The 18,272-nt window shown below is 36.7% G+C and overlaps 1 protein-coding gene across 1 annotated transcript; it reads left to right on the plus strand.

Moving 5' to 3' along the window:
- Window positions 1-2,186: 2,186 nt before the first annotated feature.
- Window positions 2,187-14,684, plus strand: LOC308695519 (uncharacterized protein). The gene is made up of 2 exons (XM_081373691.1): window positions 2,187-2,453; window positions 12,181-14,684. Exons 1-2 carry the CDS (start codon window positions 2,408-2,410, stop codon window positions 13,443-13,445), a joined length of 1,311 nt encoding a protein of 436 aa, XP_081229817.1. The 5' UTR covers window positions 2,187-2,407; the 3' UTR covers window positions 13,446-14,684.
- The last annotated feature ends 3,588 nt before the right edge of the window (window positions 14,685-18,272 follow it).

Raw genomic sequence — 18,272 nt, forward strand, 5'->3', positions numbered from 1 at the left:
TCCTGGGAGCCTCAACATGACCTTTTGGAGGATGCGGTCCTTCTCTTGCGGTCCCAGAGAGTGGATCTGGGTCTGTATTTCTGTATTTCTCCTGTCCTGCAGATCCTGGAGTCTTCTCTGTCTGTCAGGGTCAATATCCTCCCTTCTCCCTCCTCTGCTTCTCTTCCCCCCTCTGCTTTTAGGCCTTGTATCTGCACTTGGTGAGAGTGTAAAGTCAGATGAGGCTGATGAATCCTGAAATAAATGAGAACAACCTTATTATGGTAACTGTATGAAGGTCAAACACTTGCAGGCATGAATTTAGAACTATAGTTGCTCAAAAAGCAAAAATTAGCAACATATAAGCTAAGGGTGAAGTAAGGAGATTTTTAGTAACTATAAATAATGTAGCAAAGCAGCCACTAAAACAGTGTCACCTTTGTCTGCAATATTTTTCAAATAAAATGCTCAAGATTTTCACAGACAATGCAAATGACTACTACATGCTAAACTGTTCTGCAAGTTTTTCCTTTTTTTCCTTGTGTAGACCTATCTTGCTGATATACCGTTTCAAGTTAACTGTTACACAAACTAAAAACTATATATAAAAAAATCAAGCAATGTCATTATTTAGTTTTAATTCGTTTGTGATGTCGCAATACATCTTACTTTCAAAAAATCTTGCATCATACTCTACCTTGTCTGTGGCCATTGTTGATTCCAAAGCCGGTGCTGGATAAACAGCGAGCGTGCGCGTGCGACAGTAGGATGCGGTATGCTAAATGATTTACGACAGCGGTAATGGACAATTCCACTTCCAACCTGTAGGGCGACCGCAGAGGAAAAGTTCCATAGTGTTGCTTTAAGACATCTAGCCTTTATATGATATCTATGACCAGAGGTTCCCAAACTTTTTTTGTCAGCCGAACACTCAGATTTAAAGCTAATATTTCAATATTTCCACACAAATTCGAATGTTAATGATTTTCAGATGTTAGGAACAGTCACAAGATGATATGCATGTAAACTGATGAAATTGAATCTTTTCTTTATTTTACTTGTTTAATTTTATTCGGTTTTATTTTAATATAGGGCTGTGAGTATAGGGCCTATTGATATTATTATGATAAAATTGTTTTAACTTTATAAAAATGAAGATATACAATGCATCTGGAAAGTATTCACAGCGCTTCACTTTTTCCACATTTTGTTATGTTACAGCCTTAGTCCAAAATGGATTAAATTCATTATTTTCCTCAAAATTTTACAAACAATACCCCGTAATGACAACATGAATGAAGTTTGTTTGAAATCTTTGCAAATTTATTAAAAATAAAAAGTGAAAAATTCACATTTATACCCTAATGATATTGAAAACTTATTGGCATTACTGAATGTATTGATGTCCTATTAAATGAAGATACAAAATTATTTGTCCATATTAATATAGTCGATAGAATAATGCTTCCATAAAGAAATGAGACATGGCCATTGTGTCACTATTGTCTACATGATCCATTGGGGCTTGAACTTTGATAATCGCCGCTTGTGTCTATATTGTATTTGTCATTTATAATTTCATTGAAAATAAGTGTATATGTATATATATATATATATATATATATATATATATATATATATATATATATATATATATATATATATATATATATATATAATTTTTTTTATTTTATTTTTTTATTTTTTGGTACGGTTTATAACTTATAATTTTTACACACATAATTTAGTTTGTCTGGAAAACATGTCTGGAAAACCAATTTATGCATGCTCTGTATTTTGGCTACATCTCTGTATAAGATGTTTGAGGGTCATAGCAATTCTGGAAATTCAGTAACATTAAATATGATATCCTCAATGTTTTTCAGCCCTATGATGAGCTCAGTAATATGGTCTATGATTGACCTGCATGTCTGCTCATTTAAAATCCAAGTCCATATAAAAATCCAAGTATTTTGGCTACATAGTAAAGCCATGGATGGGGACAGAGTGGACTTTATTTTTTCTTTATTTTTTTTATATTTTTTGTATTTTTTTATATTTCAACAACAAATTGGAGTAGAAAGAATTATTACATTTAAAATGTTTATATAAAATCTACATCGAATTCAGTTACCTTGATTTATACAGAAACTTAATTTTTGGTTACGATTTTAGCTAAATGAAAACATTAGTTTTTAGCCCTCCATACTGCAAGGTGGCGCCAATCCGCCATTAACTCAAAGAAGACGACGACGAAGAAGAAGAAGAAGAAGAAGAAGAAGAAGAAGAACAACAACAACGTACAAGCTCCGAAGCACAGATTGTAAATAAACGTTTAGTAAAGGTTTCTAAGTTTTACGGAGCCTTAATAAAACATAAGGTATATCGGTTTTTAAAAATTAATCATAATAAATTGTAGCTCGTGAACATGAGTGAGGAAGAACCCTGCAGAGTGAACACTGAAGAACAAAGAGGTTGGTGATCATTCTTGAGTCTCCTTTAATTACTGCTGGTAACATCAAAAACATAACATCCGATCACTAGACTTCTTTTTACAAATATGTGACCTGTGAAATAACATTAAAAAATGTACAGCTAATCTTTTTGCTAACTTTTAAGAGAAACTGTTCAAAATGGAATAACGTTACCAGCTAAAGTGGCCACCATTATCAAAAATGATATGACATTTTAATACATTCTCAATCATCTTTTATGGAATTGTGTTAAATTAAGTGTTAAATGTCCAACTAATTCAGTTATAAATAAAACTAATGAATGATGTTCAATTATTAACTTAATGTGCCATTATTATTATCTATTAATTAACAGTTAATTAAATGTAAGAAATTACATTCAATCGGTTTATTATGCATTAATGTGTTTTCATACACATTATATAGTAAGATATGTATTTTAAATCAATATCATTCGTATATACTTAGGATAATAATTAATTGACAGTTTGGGAAGACCCGATTTTGAGGGAGGACCCGATTTGTCAGGACACCTGTGCAACCAAACACAGCGAGAGATGCAGTGAAGAAAGCCGTTAAATTAATAACATTGCTGCGAGATATAGTGAGAAGCATTGAAATTCAGCGCATAATTCTCTAAGTCAGAGATATCAGATCAAACAGCGCTGACGTGGAAACCAGGAGAAATAAGAAGGCTTTCAGTCCAAAATTAAGTAAAGTTTCAAGATATAGGATATACACTTATTTAAAAATAAGAAAGGCATTAAATTACCATTGAAACCAGTAGGTGGTTACAGAGGAGCGCTTGTTAGCTATTTTCACTGCCTAATATATTTTTTTTTCACTTGTTTTTCTTTTGAATGAATATTTAGACATTATGAATGATAATAATTAAAGATAATTTTATCCACATCTCAACTCAACCTCAGTGTTTATTGTCAGCCCACCAGCGCTAGCGAATCAGGGGCTGGCGCAACTTTCTGGCTTCGGTGCTGCTGCCCTCAAATGAGAGCCATGTGAACTTAAAATAAAACTGCACATTGTAATTTCTGTAAGTTAAGTCTATTCCAAGTCATTTGTCAATAATACAGTAAAATGCGGGAAAATGTGAATAACTGCGTTGCAGGTTGATTTAAGGTGTGCCCCACTGATCTATATAATGTCATTCTATATAGATCAGTGGTATGCCCCTAAATTTTCTACTTGTGCTCCTAAAAATTTCAGTAAGGGGGTACATTGCTCCTAGTAAAAAAAATGTTAGTCTGAAGCCCTGATTGTGATATTCAGAGATATTAATAAGCTAATATACTTATCATTATTAAAGCCACTGAATTATTTGTTGGAGTGGCCAGGTATTTAGTATCTTTAGCATCCGATTTAACTTTTAAAGACAGAAAAATGATCATACTAGTATACAAATAAATGAATTAAATAAAATTACTATTACAATCTATTTTTCAGCCATTTTTTTTACTCTGACTTATTAATTGTTGGTTTAAATTAAAAATGTACATGGTTGCTGCACCTGATGAATATCAGCCACCTGACAACATTAATAATTACAGGGAATATATGGTGAATACTGAATTTTTTTTATTTCAATTACAAAAAAATAAAATACAAGTGAAGTAAAAGTAGTAAATTCATCAAAAACAGAATAAATCACATGCCATCACATTCGGAACCATTTTGTGAATGAATGACAAAGTCATGTTTTATATTGATACAAAAATAACAATCAACTTTCCATTGAGTTCACTGAGATTTTGCATTTAAAATATCAACACTATATAATAACTAGAACTACTAAACCAAACGGGTTGGCTTGAAATGTTAGTTCAGCATGGTTCAGGTGTGCATACAAAAGCAGTCCCAGTCTGCATGTTTTAGCCGTTTCTGATTGAAAACAGTTCAGCACATGTTCCAGTTTGTGCTTCTTTGACAAAATTGATACAGACTTTCAGCTGTTTGCAATGAGCAAATCAAACAAAAGTAATTGAAATAGCTCAACACAACAAATATTTCAAGTGCGTTCCCCAAATTCAACTGAAAATTCAACTTCAACTTCTGCAGTCTTAAAATTATTCAACCCCTTCATGGCAAGCATCTTTAGCACTTAGTAGAACACACTTTTGCTGTTATGACCTGCTGCAAACGAGATTTAAAACCAGGCACCAGCTTCTAAAGGAATCTTAGCCCGTTCCTCATGAGTAATGGCCTCCAGTTCAGTAATATTCTTGGGTTTGCGTGCTGCAATACCTTCTTCAAATCCCACCAGAGATTTTCTGTGGGGTTCAAGTCAGGTGACTGTGATGCCACTGTAGGATCTTCCAGGACTTCTGCAACCGAGCCTTGGTGCAATTTGAGGTATGCTTGGGATCATTGTCCTGTTGGAAGGTTCAATAGCCACGTTTCCACTGTTGGGCCAGTTTGAGCCAGGGCTTTAAACGGGATGTGCTGGGCTAATATCCTCGGACCTGTAACACAGAGCCCAAAACCATGCTGGGTTTCCACTGTCGGGCCAGAAGCTCTGCAGCGCTTCACTAAAACCCGCCCGTAACACGCCTCTCTGGAACAACGTCACACAAACCCATCATTTCATCAACAAATGGAAGTTTATCAGAAAACTAATCAGAAAGAAATCACTGGAAACTAGCGAGATCGCAAAACAAACATGATAAAAGCGTAAAATAAAAGCAATAAAAGTTTGTTTAAAGGGGACATATCATGAAAATCTGACTTTTTCTGTGTTTAAGTGCTATAATCGGGTCCCCGGTGCATCTACCAACCCAGAAAACGTGAAAAGTGACAACTCAGTAACTTTGTTTTGGTAAGCCTTTCTCTGCAAGCATGTCAAAAAATAAACCGATCAGATTTTTCTCCCCTTCTGATGTAGGAAGGGGATATTATTATAATATTACTGCCCCTTAATCTGCACGTTTCCACCCACAGCATCGCCATTTGGTTTTTGCAAGCAACAACAGTGTAACCAGTTCTAACGCAATGGCAAATGTTCGAGCAAAGCATGCAAACTGTTCTGTCGTTGCTGCACAGACGAGCACAGAACACTATTTGACCAAAAAATGTCACAGCTGTCTTATAAAGACTTCAGGGAACTTTGTCAACTTGTGTAAAAGTTAAACATGACGGTACATGCAAGTCGATGAGATGAATCAATGTAACTCCACAACAACTAGCAGGGTTGCCAACTCTCACGCATCTGGCGTGACAGTCACGCGCGTATTCAGCCTCAATCTCACGCTCTCACGCTTAACAAAGAAATCTCACGCTAAATTAGACATTCTTCTGTGCTGTATTTTTTTTTCACTCATGTGCACTAAATTTCAGAATTGCTATAAACAATTCAGTCTCTTAACTACTGGATGGACCACTAGTTATGGCGCAAATTAGTTAAAATCTCCCGGAATCTAGAGCGAGCACGCATGCGAGACAGAGACTGTGCTCCAAACCGATTAGTGATGGGCATTCCGGCTCTTTTTGACTCACAAACGGCTCTTTAAAAAATATGTTTTAACTCGCTGAAAGTCCACCGCAGAACTGTGCAACGTGAATATTCACATTTTTAATCGTCCATAACAACCCAAAAACTTGTCTGCTTGCCTTGCACATCTAATTAATGGGCAAAGGTATGACTGACTATTTTTCTTACCTTCTTTTTTATTTTTTATGTGGATGTTATTGAGCTTGTAGAAGTTTAGCTCTTGCGTTCTTCTGAACATATTGCGCTGCAATTGCCCGATGTCATTTCTGAGTCATATCAGACCATAATCTGTCTCTCTTTTAAATGCCTATTCCACGAGTGGTAGGCTACGACTGGCTGTTTTAAAATATAACTAATATCGAAAAAAAAAATAACAAAATAACCCAGGCAGTCTCATCTAAGAGACGTTTAGGCCTCCTCCAATAGTAGGCTACTGACAGCTGGGCATAGCTTGTTTGCTTAGTGGCAAACTTTTTTCATTTGACTGGTTTTTCATTTGTGTGGAAACACACACAAAAACGGCGTGTTTTTGTTCACACCCAAAAAGGGGCAAATTTCGACAAGGTATAATAAATGATCTGGGGGATATTTTGAGCTGAAATTTCACAGACACATTCTGTGGACTCTATAGATTTATATTACATCTTGTTAAAGGGGCTTAATATGTCACCTTTAAAGATTTAAAACCCAAGCATCGATGTTTTACCACAGGTTTACAGTAAAAAGTGATACATTGATCATAATGAATTAATTTGTGTAAAAATAAAGTGGTTAATAAATAAAAGTGTAATTAATAAAGTGGTTTACCATTATTTCACAAAAGAAAGCAAGTACACACGTACTTATTCAGTCATGTCTGTTTGTTTATTTGTAGTCACAGGAGTCAGGACAGTATGTTTATATCACATTTAGAAAGAATGATAATTTCTACAAATATGCCACCAAAAATATGATCTGAGGAGCTTTAGCACTCTCTTCCAATACAGTTATATTTTCAGTCAGAAAAACTTCTGTTACATACGAGAAACAGCAAACAAAACGATAGTGTAACGAAACTGCGCTATTCGTTTGAGCGGCGCTGCGCGGAACGTTTAGCGGTTTTAAATCGTGGGCCGATCTCAATCACGCTACACTGTTATTACACAGCGCGGGGAGATCCAGTGAGAAAGCGTTTGAATTCTCTAATAACATCACAGCGAGATCTAATTGGAAGCAAATTCGGCGCAGAATTCTGTTATAAACCACACGTCAGATCAAACAGCACTGAAGTGGAAACCAGGACAACCTTAAAAACTTCCACCCAACTCGAAAAAGGCAAAGCGAATAACAAACTCTGTCGCAATATTTATTGCCAAATCACCATTGTTCCATTTGTTTTAACATATTAATGGCAAAGGTGTAAATTCACTCTATAAAGCACAAACAGGGCTACCATAATATGTGAGCCACGTGTATGTACATGTTTTCATTTTTGAGAGAATAATGTTTATGCATGGTTATTGAAAAAACTAAAAACTAAAATTTCTGAAATAAGGCCACAAAACACATAGTAAATATGTGTCAATAAGACTTTTGAATAATGGATGTCCTCGCCTAGTGTTTTTTCTTCAAAATTATGTGAAAATAGTCTTGCTTTATCGTTCACATAAAACCATACATTGATTTAAATTGATGTAAAACAGGTTTTGCTTGGAAAGCCAATATGCGAGGAGGCGTGAACGAGGAGTGGTTTACAACAATGTCCCACCCACTCTGCATAATGACTCTGCATAATTAGCCATTCATTCAGGTGTGACACTGACTGAGCCACAATGCAAGGACAAAAGATATATTTAGAAGAAGACTTATATTGACCATTTAAGATTTTGCTTACATCTATCTTGTAAATATGTTTTGCCATTTTATTAAAAAGGTTACAATTACAACAATATTACAATTTCAACAATATTTCAAGTGTACTCTTTCTTTGTAAAAAAAAAAATGATTATAGGCCTACATTTTATCTATGTATTCATTACTTTCATATTTCGCCTGACTGTAACTTTGTTTTCATGAAATATTAGGGCATATTGTTAATTTGCAGTTTAATACGTTGCTTATACAAATAGCCTACATTTTATTTCAACATATTTCAGTCGATTTTTACTCATCTCAGTATAGCAATACAGCTTGCTGAAACATCATCATTCATTCACACACGCGATTTAAATTTAAACTGTCTTTGCCAGCTGTGGTAAACAGCGCGCATCTCTGCCGTTCATTCATTCATAAACAGAAACCCACGTGAAGAAATTCACGTGAGAAGGAAAAAACTTACTAGTATTCCTCAGCTCGCTCCTCGATATACCCGCACTTCTGGGGGACATTTTCCATTATTATTCCTCACAGCTGCAAGACGGTGTAAACAAGTAATGATCTGAATAAACTTGTGTTTTTTCTCGAGCTGATATGGGGGCGTTCACAGGATTGCGCGGATTGCCTCAGTCATTTGCGTTTGAATAGCGAGCGCTCTCCGTGGGCGGAGTCACATTACATCTGAATCAGATGTAATTAGCTCGACTGGAATCGCTCTCTTTTAATACAGATTTCACAAGATGAGAATATTTGTTTTTTATATAAATTACTTCATTAAAAAGAAGAGAATTAAAGCTTCATGCCTGTGTGACTGTATGCCTGTTTGACTGAGTATTCGCTGAGTTATTGTTCATTTTCGGACGCGTTTCAGAATGGACTACACTGGCAGAGAGAAGGCAGAACTCGCTTCGTGTTTATTTTTCTTTATTTGGCAAAAAGCACAGCACTTTGTTTTTATTGTGAGTATACACAAAAATAATACACATTTAACAGAATCGATTGATGTATGAAACTTGTTTTGTAAAATCAAAGTCAAAAGAGTATTTTGGGTCTCAATTCAACTCATAAGGAAAAAAGCGAGCAGATCACGCCGGCGTGATCTCCGACCTCTGAGGGTTAATTAATAAAATATATTGGAAGTAAATTCATTATGGATTATTACAAATACTTGCTTTAAAAGTACCAAGTAGTCTCTCAGTGAGAAAAAAAAGATCCGTCGATAATCATTTTATCATCGAATGGCAGCCCTCTGAATCATAATTGAATCAAATTGTGAGGTGCATAGAGATGCCCACCCCTATTATTTTATGACATATGCAGAGCTAAATATGGATATCAGACAGTCCGGTATAAAGAGAATTGACTACTGACAGATAAAATAAAAACATGATTGTGATAGCCTATATGATTTGTCTGATTTCTTCAAGCGGTCATATTTACCATGTTTACTATGGTAATGGTTAGCGCGCTTAGTCTTTTGCATCGCGTATAAATATTTCTGCCTTATATGGTGATCAGAATCCACATCGGGTCACAAACAGAAGTTATTTTAAACACTCGCTGCTGTCTGAAAGTGAGTTTTGAGTTCAAATATTTTAAAAGTCTTTAATGCTGATTATCTGGTATATGGAATCATCCGGCGCTGCCGTCTCCAGACTCAGGTAAACTCCACCTCTGTTCATGATCACTCCTCTAGCCCGAGTTGGCCCACTTTGGACCAAGGTATTCGGCGCGCCAAAAAACCCTGGTCGCTGGTCCAGAGGAAGCCCCGACGAGGCCCAATCAACCCCCGGAAGAGACAGTGGAAATGCGGCGGGCCCTAGCACGCACTAGCACGCCCGCTTTTGGCCCGACAGTGGAAACGTGGCTAATGACGCCCAAGCTTTAGCTTCCTCATTGATGGCATGATGTTTTCTCCAAGGATTTCCTGACACTTTAGTGAATCCATCTTGCCTTCCACACGTTCCAGGTTTCCAGTGCCGGAGGATGCAAAGCAGCCGCAGAGCATCACAGAGCCCCACCATGTTTATCTGTAGGCAGTTTTCTTTTCAGCATATGCTTTATTCTTCTTCCTCCAGACATACCGCTGATCCATAGGGCCGAAAAGATACAGTTTTGTTTCATCGCTCCACAGAACAGAATCCCAAAACCCAATTTTTTTTTGCATATCCAATTAAAATCCGATCAGATTTAGCAAGTGTGCATGGCAATTTGTTTTTACAAATCTGTTTCAAGCTACATTCATAAGTGTTTTGAAATCCTTTTCAAATCGCATTTCTGAAAATCCATTTCTGTCTGACTGCTCTGATCGGATTTTGCGTGGTTTATGTGAATTTCTCACGGCACGTAAAACATAAACGTCAGACGTTGTTATAGGAAACATGCTAAAAGTCGCTATCGAAACAAGAATGTATTGCAAAGTGCAGGACAAGCAGAAAATGACAACAAAACGGAGACATGTTTGTAAACTGACTGAGACAACAGCGTGGAAAAAGCAGACAACATCTCTATTGCAAACCCCTCCATGTTGCGGTTGTTGTTGTATTTGCCGTATTCCTACCAATCCGACGTCATTGCCTTAGAAACCAATGCAGATATTTTCCCAGAAAACGAAAGAGCTGCATGGACACAGAAATCGGATCTGAACAGTTGCAATACACAGTGTGGACGTCAATAATTTTAGGTCAAATTCCAATCGGATATACAAATAATAGGATTTGGACGGACTGTGTGAATGTAGCAATAGTTCTTTTGCTTTCTTTTTGTATCCTGTTCCTTGTTTGTGAAGGGCAATGATATCTTCTCTAAACTTTTTGGCCCATTCTTTTGACTAAGCCATATTTCTAACATGCTGTCAAACGTGACACTCAACAAACCTAGCCACTTCAGACATTTCATGTGTTCTAGCTCAAGCACACCTGGTGTAACTAATGAAGCCCTTGATTAGTTGCATCAGGTTTACTTGAGACAACACTTGTTTTGCACAAGTGTGCTGTCGAGGGATTCTATTCAGATGGTTGAATCATTTTGAGACTGCAGAAGTCATTATCATCTATTATTATTATTTATTATATTAAAAGTTGAATTTTCATTTGAATTTTGGAAAACCATTTGTTGTGTTGAGCTATTTCAATTACTTTTGTTTGATTTGTTCATTGCAAACATCTGAAAGTCTGTAAATTTTGCCAATAAACCTGATTTGCAGTGGGGGTTGGATCATTTAGATTACAACTGGATATATATAATTGTACATTGAACAGGCGTCTACTTGGATGCCTGTATTAGCTTTTGCTATGCTAGCAAGTTCAAACATGTATTTTTTTTTATACAATAAAGAGGTTTATGATAAAATAGCATTTCCCTAGTTTTACATTGGTTGTACCACCTGACATGGAAAGGAACCAACCTACCCATTACTTAAAAGTAGCTATTTTTATCTATTTGTATTCAAAAGAGATCTACAAACCTTTTCACTCTGAAAGGATCAACTGGGGTCCTCTGGTTGATTCAATCATGTTTACTGTTATTTGACCTTTTCACTTCATAATAAAATACTAATTTTTGCAGTTTTGCCACCCTGGCATTTGAGAACATCCAAATTGAAGGACACTTTTTTTCTGTTTTTTCAACAGCTTTAAAACTACTGATATTTATTAAAGTTGTTTATGGTAAAGGTTTCAAACATAAAATTATGCCATAGTATTTTATTTTGAATTTCTTATTAAAACAGCATTTTAAATAGTTTTCTTAGTCTGTTCATTTGTGCGGATGGTTGTACCACCTAACGGTTTAGAGGTTTAAGATGCCAAAAATAATATTTATTATTTGATGTACTGAAAATGTATTCAAACTAAATAGGTTTTATAGAATAAAGTGTAGTACCACGGTGAAAAAAAAAAAATCCTAATATTAAGCAGTCCAAACAAAACTTACAGACTTACAAATGAATGAGAATAGAGTTATGAGAAGGCTCAGAACTCGTTATTAAATTTGTTAAACAGTGTAGATTTTACTACATGGCAGCAGCACAAAAACCTGCATCTTACCTTATGATACTCAAATGTAGTTTGGTGCTCAGGAGTAATGCTGATTAATGCTCTATATTAAGTCTCTGGGTGAACATGCACAAGTGTAAGACCTCGGTTGAAATCGCGTTGAAGCGCCGGTACGCAAGAAAAAGTGAGGTTACGCTACTGATTAAAATATATAGAAGTGCCTGTACTGTGAAGTGCCAGTACTACCGGCCCACTTCGAGCACTGATTAACTTGAAAATTAAACCTACTAAATTAATTTGTCAATTACTCTTATTTCATTCTGTTTGCCGTTAGTCTCTTTAATAAAATTTTTACATTTAAATGTGTTCACTTTAGGTCTGATGGAGGTGAAAGAGGAATGTCAAGAAATAAATGAAGCAGAGGAGAAACATCAGTATCCGGAACCTCACAATTTTAAACCTGAAGGAGAATCTTTGACTTTTGTGAATTACTATTTTCAGTTTTTGAAAAAAAGATCTCAAAGAAAAGAGGTACAACATTCTTTCACATGCAATCAGTGTGGAAAGAGCTTCATTCGTAAACAACTTCTTGTTGACCACATACGAATTCACTTAGGGTTGGAGCCCTTCACATGTGATCAGTGTGGAGAGAGTTTTGTGCGTAAAGCACTCTTGAATGATCACATGAGAATCCACACTGGACAGAACCCTTTCGCATGCCTTCAATGTGGAAAGAGTTTCTCTAATGAGGGAGACCTTAAGCTTCACAAGGAAATTCATATTGGAGTGAAACCTTACAGCTGTGATCAGTGTGGAAAGAGTTTCAGACGTAAAGGACTTCTCAACGATCACATGAGAGTTCACACTGGAGAAAAACCTTATTTATGTGCGCAGTGTGGAAAGAGTTTCATTCGTAAAGCACTCCTAAATGATCACATGCGAAGTCACACCGGAGAGAAGCCTTACAGATGCTCTCAGTGTGGGAAGGGTTTCTCACTTAGAGGAAACCTTTATTGTCACGTGAGAATTCACACCGGAGAGAAGCCTTACAAATGTGATCAATGCGGGAAGAGTTTCACATTGAAAGGAAAACTTAAGCATCACTATAGAATTCACACTGGAGCGACACCTTTCACTTGCAATCAGTGTGGGAAGAATTTCTCACAGTCAGACAGCCTTACGTATCATCTGCGCTCTCATGCTGGAATAAAGCCATTTATATGTGATCAGTGCGGTAAAGCATTTATTTTGGGATCACGTTTAAAACAACACATGAACGTTCATGCAAATGAGAGGCCTTACATTTGTTCTGTTTGTGGAAAGACTTTTTCACGTCTGGACTGTTTTAAAATGCACCATAAAGTTCATACTGGAGTGAAATCTCATGTGTGCTCTGAGTGTGGGAATAGCTTCGGCAGAGCCGGCGACTTGAAAATTCACCAAAGAATCCATACTGGGGAAAAACCGCACAGGTGTTCACATTGTGACAAGAGTTTCAATCAGCTAGGGCAGCTGAAAATACATGAGCGAGTGCACACTGGAGAGAAGCCGTACGAGTGTCCTTCATGTGGAAAGAGTTTCAGCTCATCAAGTACTCGACAGATTCATGTAAAGAAGCATTGTCCAAAATTGTCAAAGTGAGCCATCTGATCTACAACAATGAGCAGATGATGAGTGAAGATGAGGAGTTTCATTCAACGAATATTTGCTTTAAAAAAATCATCTGTATTGGTGAATATTTTGCTTGTTTAACAAATAGGAAAAAAATTATTAGTGGAGCAAAACTGATCTAATTAAAGTTATTTTGATCATACTGATATTTCCACAGTGTCGTCTATTGCAGTTTCCCAAACCTTCTCCTAAAGTTTTATTGCACTACATTTTTTTTAATAGTTTCTCTGGTCTGATACACCCATTTCAAGTCTTGCAGTCTTCACTAATGGGCTGATGAGCAAATCGGGTGTATACAAAGATGTACAAAATTGCAGTGTTGGAAAAATGTGACTGCTTATGACTTCTGAATCCTTAATTACAGTTCCTTAAAACTATGCACACACACACGAATTTTTGCCCAGTGCACACTTAAAAGATTCAGTGGGTCTCATTCTCTAAAAACTGTGTGGATTATTTTGTGTGCAAGCACAGGAGAAGTTAAAAAAAAATCTGTTTCACAAAAAAAAAAAAAAAAAAAATTCACACCGTGTGTATGCACGTGAATTTCTTCTTAACCTTGCTCTAAGGTTATATATTTTTATATAACAACCCACATCATCTCCATATAAGGGCTTTCCACACAAACTTTACAGACATTCATTATTATCATCAATACAATCTATTGAATCATGGGGTGTACTTAGTTCTTCACACATGGCTTCTCCATTTGGGCCTAGTTTTTGTTAAAGGCCCACTTCAGTGCCTTGAAACGCGCACCATTGTTCAATGTGTTGATGTAATATCCACTGAAACAGTAAGACTGGCCGGGACTTATCGCACAGCTCCTCCCCTTTTTTAAAACATCCAATAGCGTTTAGTTTATATACCATTTCTCCTCCTAATCTCCCCCATATGATCTTAAAATATAGTAGTATTCTGTGCAAAATCCAATATGTTTTCTGGACCGGAGCAGACTGTGTGATTCGCTTGACACTAATGTGAAACCAGACTTTATTCGCCCCAATGGTAAGCATATTTACACTGTCTGAATCGTTTCAGTGGTGTAGTCCTAAAACGAAAAGTGGTATACTATTACCCCTAACAAACCACAACACACACACACACACACACAAAATAGAAGTCACAAATGTTTGTTTATTAGTAATATGTAAATTATTATTTATATTTAAATCTGTATGCTTTGCTTATTAAATTACAGTATGTTCCAAAAACATATTTTGTGTTGTTATTGATTTACATTGCCGTGACTGTGGGTCATGTGCAGTGCGATGTCGTCTTGCCCAGGACTTTCAGGGCCTGAATTTCATTTTGGAAAATGGGGGGGAAATCCCCCCTTAGGTGATTCTTATGGGGGGGAATTTTTAATTTGAGGGGGGAGTTTAGACTTTTTTTTTAATTACATTTATCTCGCCTAAATGTATGCTTAGCCTACTCATTGCATTTTTACAATGGGGTCATTTTGTTCTTAAGAATTTACACAACTCAAGGAAGCTTGATTTCAATCTTTGAATTAAATTGAAAAAAGTAGCACAAATAAATACAATAGAATAAAGATATCAATAAAGAGAAATAAAGAGAAAAGTTTTTGCTTAGGTCTAAAACTAGTAGGCTATTCAGAAATACTACAGAGACTGAATAAAGTAGCCTAATCAAATGTAAAATAACACTGGGTAGTATTTTAGTCCTGACTAAATTAAATTCATAGGCTATTAATCCTGATTCCTTAAAATGAAAGCTATGTTTTGTTGTTTTGACAAACAAATTAATGACAGACACATATGGCTGCTGTCCCTTTAAGAGCTAGTGCACGGATCCTGTTTTCATTATACGGTCACGTGCGATTTATGCTTATTTAAGACATAACCGACTGTGTTTAGATTAGAGGATACTCTCCAAGACCGAAATTGACATCATTTTCTTATGTTTTTGACTGTTAAAGCGATTTATAATCCACGAAAAATAACTTTTGTTACCCGCGAGCTGTTTGTGAGGCTGCTTTACTCTATGTATGTGTGCAGAGAAAAAAGCATCTCTCAGACAGCGCGCAAGTACCGAAGAGTTTAAAATCGCGTGACTGTTTAAACTGGTGAGACTTGAAAAGACGTGCAAATGGTAAACTTTAGTTACTCGTGATGCAATGCTGGCCCGATCGACTCCCGAAACGCGAGAGTGTATTTCCGCCGCCTGCTGCGCGCTAAACGATTGCATTGTGCAACCCAGGGCCGGCCCGAGGCATAAGCGAACTAAGCGGCTGCTTGGGGCCCCCTCGCCACCAGGGGGCCCCCCAAGCGAGTTTTTTTTTTTTTTTTTTTTTTTTTTTTTACTTATTAATTAACTTAAACAAAAGACATAAATGAATGGATGGATTAATAATTCAAGACAAGAAAATTCTGATTTCAGTACTGCCTACAACTGGTGCTGTGACTGCCAGTGTTTGAGTCATGCGCATAACCTCGCGTGCACAGACAATTCGTGCGCAAAGTCACGGTAATGATAAGCCATGTCACAAAAAATGTATTTGATCAATGATTTATCCTTTAAGTTTAATGATATTCACAACAGAACAAGGATAAAAAATAACTATAAACAAGCCAAAACGAATTAATTTAAAGCGAAAGTGAAAGCGGCGTTGGGCTCACGTATCTCTCTCATTAGAATCAAAATGTTTCAGCATTCGCGATGGATTTGGATGGCAAACTTTTCTTTATTATAGGCTTATTTGTACTTCACCCACGTTCCAATATCGAAGAAAAAAATAATTGTGCTTGAAATCCAATCGAGGGGAAAAATTATTCTCTTCACATGCGCAAAAATGTGCTTGGAAACATCACAGTGGAGCGGTGCTTACGCTGCGCAGCGCTGAATGGTACGAATTAGGCTACTACTGACTATTTAAACAGAGCAGTGTAATTTTTATATGTTAGGTTGACTATTTTTTTATTATATTTTATTACGGCTATAACGAACAGGCTGCGATATCATTGCAATGGTATGTTGTGTGTGTGTGTGTGTGTGTGTGTGTGTGTGTGTGTGTGTGTGTGTGTGTGAGGCGCGGACGCGATCGAACAGTGGAAACAAAAACATACTCCGTCATGTTCATACAAGACATCATTCAAACTGCAAAGTGTTGCAAAAATGTTGGAGGATATTTTGCAAATTATTATTTTTTATATGTTTTGTGACAATTTGTTTTCAGAAGTTTCAAAGAGTTAGTAAAAGAGTAAAGAAGAAGTTAAAACATTTTTATTTAAGTATATCTATTTTTTATTAAGTATTTATTTTGTATTAATACATAACCTCATTGTATTAATTTATAATGTAACATTATAGAGTGACATTGTGTCAATAATCGTCAAGCACAGGTGACTCCGCGTGGTTGGAGGGGGCCCCCAAATCAAATTCTGCTTAGGGCCCCCAAAAGGCTCGGGCCGGCACTGGTGCAACCCATTTTGAGAGACGCGAGATAGAAGACGCAGCGCCGCTGAATCACTCACGCTGTTTGTGAAATTGCGTCTCGCAGACAGTTTTAAAATGACTGATTTGATTTTCCATCTGCGTGGATTAATTTACTAATACAACCTGAACCTACATGCTAAAGTGAATCAATGTTTGCGGGAATTTCCCGCATTATAAATGGGAGACCTGCGGGAATGATAAAAAATATGCGCAATACCCGCAATCCCGCACCGAAATTCAAGCCCTGACTTTATATAGTTTTCTGGGTTAAACAGTGAAATTGGTGGGCCACTGAGGTTGATCATCATCAAATTTGAAACAAGAAGCACAGACCTCTTCTTAGTCACAATGGAATTCATAACACTGAAACCTCTTTCGCACTCTGCAGTGGTTAACAGGAAAGGTCTGCAAGCAGTTCAAGAGGTTTCAAATCCTGAGATTTAGTTTAGAGAGATTCAGTTAAGTCTCTCATTCCCACAATGGCTTTGTTAGGGCAAAAATTAAAACATGCACAGAGCCTATGAATCTCTGCTTCACCATAATAAATGCCAGGCTCTGATGGCCACCTGTTTGTGTCCAGAATGCTCAGATCTTTGAGAATGTCTTCTTCAAAAGGAAGACGTTTCTATAGACTTTCAATTTACAAGAGTGTTGATGGACTTGATCTTACACTGTAAAAAAAATCTGTAAAAATCCGGTACAGTGTACCATATTAATTTGAAGGAATTTTCCGTTTTTGTCTTTTACAGGTCTTTTACCTGTATTTTGAATTACTTTGCATTGCATTATTGCATTGTGGGAGCAAGAACCTCAGTCGGCACGAAATGCGTAGAGTCAAACGCCATTACATACAAGGATCACCGTTACATTTCAGTCAGATTTCGAAGAAGGATAAACCTCGTGCTACTGTGGTAAAACTTAAGATTTACATTTTGTTTTTGTTCTTTTTTATATGTTTTGCCACATAACCTGGTTTGGTAACGCTAGCAGTGGTTAAATTGGGCCGGGGCTCTCCGGCACATAGCCTGCTCGTTTGCAGTCAGTTGCTTATTGGAAATTATGTCACATAAAATTTGATGAAAGTGATGCTTTTGAAAACATATTTCTGATTATAAATGAAAGATTTTGAAATGGCATGTCTATTTAGTCTCGGCGGAGCTGAGAACAATCGTGACACGGCCGTAGTCTTGTTCAGCTGCTTAATCTCGTTGTCAGTCGACCATGATCGCTTACCGCTCGCGCATGCCATGCGCATAGGTAGGCTACTTCTCAGAACTCCGACACGGATAAATGTACGCAGCAATAATGAATGTTCCTGGGAGATCCGTTGTTGCACGG

The sequence above is a fragment of the Scardinius erythrophthalmus genome (genome assembly GCF_964197995.2).
Source record: "Scardinius erythrophthalmus genome assembly, chromosome: 9".
NCBI classification, from domain to species: domain Eukaryota; kingdom Metazoa; phylum Chordata; class Actinopteri; order Cypriniformes; family Leuciscidae; genus Scardinius; species Scardinius erythrophthalmus.

Coding starts and splice junctions, on each gene's coding strand:
- LOC308695519 (XM_081373691.1), top strand. CDS start 2,408: ATGAGTGAGGAAGAACCCTGCAGAGTGAACACTGAAGAACAAAGAG. Junction 2,454..12,180: donor GAACACTGAAGAACAAAGAG/GTTGGTGATCAT, acceptor TGTTCACTTTAG/GTCTGATGGAGGTGAAAGAG.